Source organism: Gekko japonicus, unplaced genomic scaffold (assembly GCF_001447785.1).
Source record: "Gekko japonicus isolate JY-2015 unplaced genomic scaffold, Gekko_japonicus_V1.1 scaffold897, whole genome shotgun sequence".
In the NCBI taxonomy this organism is placed as follows: domain Eukaryota; kingdom Metazoa; phylum Chordata; class Lepidosauria; order Squamata; family Gekkonidae; genus Gekko; species Gekko japonicus.
Genome location: NW_015164211.1, coordinates 782479 through 788182, shown reverse-complemented (window position 1 = coordinate 788182; position 5704 = coordinate 782479). Strand labels below are relative to the sequence as shown.

Below are 5704 nucleotides of genomic sequence, written 5' to 3'. Positions count from 1 at the left end.
TGAGAACTCTTAGAGACAAATATGGGCAAATATGATTGGGATTTTAAAGTGCCTCTTCTTCCCATTTCTAATTGTTACTAACAGCTGGTGCAAAAGAGTTGTTTTATACTGCTTAGCCTGCACTAAGGATAAAATCCCAAATTCTAGATTTTTCCTCCAGGCACACAACAAATAAGAATTAAACAGGGAGCCTACAAGGACTTGTGGGTGGGTATCTCATGTTCTCCCCCTGCACTATTTTCTCTGATCTTTCCCTGAAAGCCCCCATAGCCTTTCCCTTCTTCCAGCTTCCTCTCTCCTTCCCACCCAACAGCCAACCTACCTTTATCTGCCTCCCCCCAAGTCCTGAGTTTTCCTTTGCCCACCAGAAGCCACTATCTGACAATATTATGGCCCAGTTGTGTGGTCAGGAACTTGCAAGGTCTTAAAGAGACACCTCACTTTCCCTTGTATTCCCCTCCTAGCACTATTCCTTTCCCCCTCCTGTCCTCTCCCCTTGCCCTGCCTCATTCTCTCATTCTCAGGCATTCACCAATCTACCTTTTATCTGTCTCCTATCTTCAACTATATTATTTATTTACTCCATTTATACGCTGCCTTTCTCCACAATGGGGACCAAAGCAACTGTAAGGATTTAAAGTTGTGTTTCTTTAAATGGTTGGTAAGCGCATAGGCGTAATCTTCATGGGGGTGATGGGGCCTCAGCCTTCCCAAAAAAAAAAATTCAGGAAGGGGCTCAGCCTCCCCCGGGGGCAACTGGTTCCAGCCACCCTTGCTCCATTCTGAAACTATGTTCAGCGGCTGGGTTGGGACCGGGAGGGAGGGAAGTTAGGGCGGGGGCTTGCTTCCTCCTGGAAGTGAAGCCCCACCCTCAGCTCCCAGCAGCCCTTAATTCTGCTGGGCTGCACGTGGAGTCTGGCTTTCCTGGTTTCCTGCGCACGCGCGCTGCGGTCCCACCCACATCCTGGACGGCCTCCACAGCACCTCCTCCACTTCTTGCGCCCGGCTGCTGCCTTCCTCTGATTCCCCTTCGCTGCTGCTCTTGCTGCTGCACGCTGGGACCAAGTTGGCCGGCTTTGTAAGGGCATGGGTGGGGTGGGGGCCTGAGAGAGGGCAGTGTTCAGTGAGCCTGAGGCTGAGTAGTCCGAAAGAAAACTGCCTTTGCTCTCTTTGGAATACCCTTCCCATCCTCCATTCTTTGGAATACCCTTCCATTCATTCCCCAGTCCAGCCGACTGTGGAGTGGCTGAGTTTCTGCTGCTCCCAGGGACGAAGACTGCCTTGGGACAGTCCCTGCTTTCCTGCAGTTTTTGGGCTTGGGGTAGCTGGGAACTGTAGGCCAGCAGATGAGGAAGCCCCATTCAACCCAGTGAGTGATACCCCTGCATGCCCTTCTCTGGAACTACAGCTCAATTAAACCTGATGGGGGAACATTTTAAACAAAGAACCACAGCCATCTGCAAGGGCTGAAGAATGGTCTGCAGCAAACGGCCGCGGCTGCTCCTCCGCTGATCTTCTCCTGACAGCTGAAGAAGGCTGGTCAGGCAAATGGTTGCTCGGCTGCTGAGGTAAACTGTTCGGATTGTAGTTTTGGCGGGAGCTGGCTCTGTGGGCGGAACTCAGGCACACCTTCTGATGGGCAGTTCAGGCAGCCAACTGATTTTGGCAAGCATAGAATGTTGCCATGCGAAAACACGTTTATATATTAGGACAGGATAACCCTGTGAGGTAGGTTAGGCTGAAAATATGCAACTGGCTAAAGTCACCTAGTGAGATTCCATGGCATATTGTTGAGTTGAACCTGTGTCTCCCAGACCTAGTCTGAAGCTCTAATCGCCTTTCATAGAGTGGCTGCTGTTAAACAGTGGCAAGTAGCCAGGCCTAGGTAGATGATGCAAGTATGGTGGTAGCAAGTCACCGGGTAATTGCTGCTGGGCCTGGCCTCATGGTTCCTCTCTCAAAGGCCAAAACAGCCCTGGAACCCCCCCCCCCCGCTTTTTTTTAGACAAAACCAACAGAGCCCAAGAGAGATATTTGTTTCTTAGAGCTACACATAGAGGTGCAGGAGCTCATTTGCATAGTTCATTTACATATGCCACACCCGCTAACAAAGGGCAGGCATGCAAGCATGCCTGGGTTCCCTGCTTGATCTTCTCAAGATTGGGCAGGGAACCCAGTCATGTTTAAAATGCCTTTCTTTCTCTTCCCTATCTGGCCTCTGTAGGCCTTCCCTGGCCCATCGGCCTCACCAGGTGGGCCAGGAAAGGTGGGGGGGTGCCCTGGGCTTCTTAATACTGGAGCGCCATTCCGGCACGCTCCGGCAGGAAATGACCCCCGGAGTTACAAGTACTCCTTTTATCATTTTGGTTTCTTTTAAAACCCCCAATGTATTTATTTATTTGATTTCTGATTTTTCTACAGACCTGGGGTGTTTTTCAGGTTTCTAGAAAGATCTTTCTTTTCCATTCACAACTCTAGTCTTCAGATTTAAGTATTCTTAGAATTGGCTGGGTTGAGAATTAGAATATGCAAGTGAGGGACCTGTAAGGACTTGTGGGGGACATCTCATTTTCCCCTTCCCTACTATTTTATCTTTCCCTGCCCTGAAAGCACCTCCCTTACTCTCTCCCCTTTTCTTGCCTCCTCCTGTGCTTTTCACCACTCCAGCCAATCTACCTTTATCTCAGTCCCTTCAGTTTTTCCTGCTTAGCTTCCTTTCCCTAGGAAAAGTTAGGCTGAGTTGCTTAGTGCCCTCTGCTGGGGCAGGCCCAGTTGCAAGGCGGTGAGCCTGCAAGGACTTGCAAGGGACACCTCAGTTTCCCCCTATATCTCCTTCCCCACACTATTTTTTCTTTTGCTCCTCTTGGCAACCCCAATATCCTCTTCCCTTTCCCTGCTTCCTACTTAACCCCCCCCATCCACCAACCAACCTACCTTTTATCTGCCTCCCCATTTTCAGCTATATTATTTATTTAGTTTACCACTCCTTTCTCCGCAGTGCAGCTTACATCATTCTCTTTGCCTCAATTTTATCCTCACAACAATCCTGTGGGTTAGTTTAGGCAGAGGATGTATAACTGCTGAGGATGTATTACCCACTGAGTTTCCACAGAAGAGTAGGGATTTGAACTTTGGTCTTCCACATCTTAGTCTGAAACTCTAACTACTATACCACAATGACATTCATGTGATGACTGTAGCTGAACAGTAGCAAGCAGCTGGGCCTGGGTGAGTCATGAAACTCACATAGTAGTATCAAGTTGCCTGGTCATTGCTGCCAGGCCAGCCTGATGAAACCCCTCTCTACAGCCAAAACAGCCCTGGAAAAGGCCTTGTCCACCTGCTTTTTACTAACAGCTGTGGTTGCCTAGCAACGTCCACAATAGCCACTTCAGAGGCATCACTTTCTTAAAGGTACAGATGCTGCTTCTGTTTTGGGTGTTTTGGCCCCACCGTGTGTGTCATTAACAGTCAAGACAGTTCTGTCTAAGAACCTGAGGAAAGCTCTAGGTTTGAAGAAAAATGACTTCAGTTTCTAGATATAAGTATCTACAGAACAGTAGCCATTGAGAATTAGATATATTCAGGGGTCATTTCGTAGAAAAAGAGGTGCAGGAGCTCATTAGCATAACTTATTTGCATAACTTATTTGCATATGCCACACCCCCTGACCAGAAGTGTGTCAGAAGGCAACACCCACCGCTCAGGCTCCACTGGACTGTTTTGGATTGCTAGCTATGGGGGGAACGCACAGATCTGCCCTCACAGAGGAGGGAGAGCTTGTACCTGAAGGCGGGCCGGGGGGGAGCTCTGCAACTTACCTGGCTGCTTCGTCCTCCTCATGGCCCGACTGAGGGCTGCTGGGAGCAGGGTGTGGGGCTTGTTGCATGTGCCTGCCCCCTGGGCTCCTTACTGCCGGAGCTCTGCTCCTTGCTCCCGCAGGAAATGACCCCTGGATATATTGATGATGATAATGCCCCCTCCAAGCCTGGAGCAACAAATCCTTTCACTCGTGGTTTGTGGGGCATTTAATGACAATGTTGTGTGTACTTAGGTATGCAATAGCAGATTTAAGATTAACCACTGGCATAACCCATCATCTTCGAGAAATTTTGCCTAAAGTTAAACACCACAGGCAATCAGCACCTTCTAAAGTGAGATTTGGCAGCAGATAAAAAGGTTAACATTGCAAAACTTTTGTAGTGCACACCTTTAAAACAACCCACTCATTTCCCACAGATTCAGGCATAATTTTGCATTATGATTTCAGAGAAACTACCTCTCCCCTCATGATTGAAATTACTGTGATTCAGCTTTGACAAGATTCTGCAATACTGCCAAAGGCAAGATACTGCAAAACTGTGTCGGATGCAGCAGAATTTGTCCAGTGTTCCTTTTCCCAGTTGTTTTGTTTTCATTGATTTAGATTTTAGCACTGAATTAATCTTTTTCGCTGAAGATTTTAAAGTCTTCTGAATATAATTAGTGTATTTTGTTTTCAGAGCGGAGTCCAGACAGTCAAGCATATCTAGTTGTCTCCTACTCTGTCCAGCACTTGTAATCGTCTGCCCCAGAAAAGCTTGACTGTCAAATCCAAGAGAACTGGTCACTGATCTACACTAATACTAATAACGCACGAAGTTGTTGACAGAGATTATGCAGCCTGAACACACACAGAGGGAGCCTCTCGGACTCGTATTGCAGCCATGCTGGGTTTCCCAGAGTCGTCCTCACCCTGGTGCAAACCAGACTTCTGGGCCACAAAGACAGCTTACAGTGACTAACCATGCTGTTGCTTTGCAATGAAGGCTTGTTAGACGCCTCCTGTCAAAAAAAAGGTGGGAGGAGGGGGACCGTTGGCGGAAAGCCCATGGGAGTAGGCCACGCGGCGGGAGGAAGGAACAGCGGCCACTGACTGGAGCCGCGGCTTGCGGGGGGAGTGGTGAGCGCTCCAGCCGTTCCAGGCGTCATGTGACGTCGAGGCGCCCGGAATCTGGAGCGAGCGGAGCTGGCTCCATTGTTCACGCCCCCTCCCTGCCTACTTGCGTTCTATCGCCGTTGGGAGTCTCTAGGTCGCGCGCCCTTTGCCACACCGCCCAGTGGTCGCCTTGCCTTGTGCGCTGACCAGAGGACGCGGGGCGGCCGAGCTGCTTCCTTGTCCCCATGGCGACCGGGCGGCCTTTCCAGCTGGTGGTCTTCGGGGCTTCGGGCTTCACCGGCCAATTCGTGGTCGAGGAACTGGCGCGGGTGGTGGCCGAGGATGAGTTGCGAGGCTCTGTGCGCTGGGCCGTGGCCGGCAGGAACGAGGAGAAGCTGCGGGCGGTGGTGGAAAGAGCGGCCGAGAAGCTGGGCGAGTCGTTTTTTGGAGTGGGGGTTGTCTTTGTCTAATTTGCTTGTACTTTGTGGCTGACTAGGGATGAAGAAGTGTGTGTGTGTGTGTGTGAGAGAGAGAGAGAGAGAGAGAGAGAGAGAGAGAAGGGGGAGGGGGGGGGGGGGGCGTAGTTCAGCGCTGTCTGTGCACATTTAAGTTATGAATTGAACACCGTGAAATTAATTTCTAACTAAAATTAAATCGAATTATGTGGGTTCCCATGTGTCATCTTCGGTCTCTCGAGCGGATGGAGGGTGGCAGGTTGGACTGTGCAAGCGCCCTCAGGTGCAGTGGTGACCCCCATCTCGGACTTCAACATTAATATGACGTTTT

The 5704-nt window shown here is 50.0% G+C and overlaps 1 protein-coding gene across 1 annotated transcript in view; it reads left to right on the top strand.

Moving 5' to 3' along the window:
• The first annotated feature begins 4989 nt into the window (after positions 1-4989).
• The window catches only part of SCCPDH (saccharopine dehydrogenase (putative)), a 23343-nt gene continuing 22628 nt past the window's right edge, over positions 4990-5704 (top strand). The window contains exon 1 of the mRNA XM_015408449.1: positions 4990-5350. Within this exon, the coding sequence (XP_015263935.1) occupies positions 5164-5350 (187 nt within the window). The 5' untranslated portion in view covers positions 4990-5163. The remainder of the gene's footprint in view (positions 5351-5704) is intronic.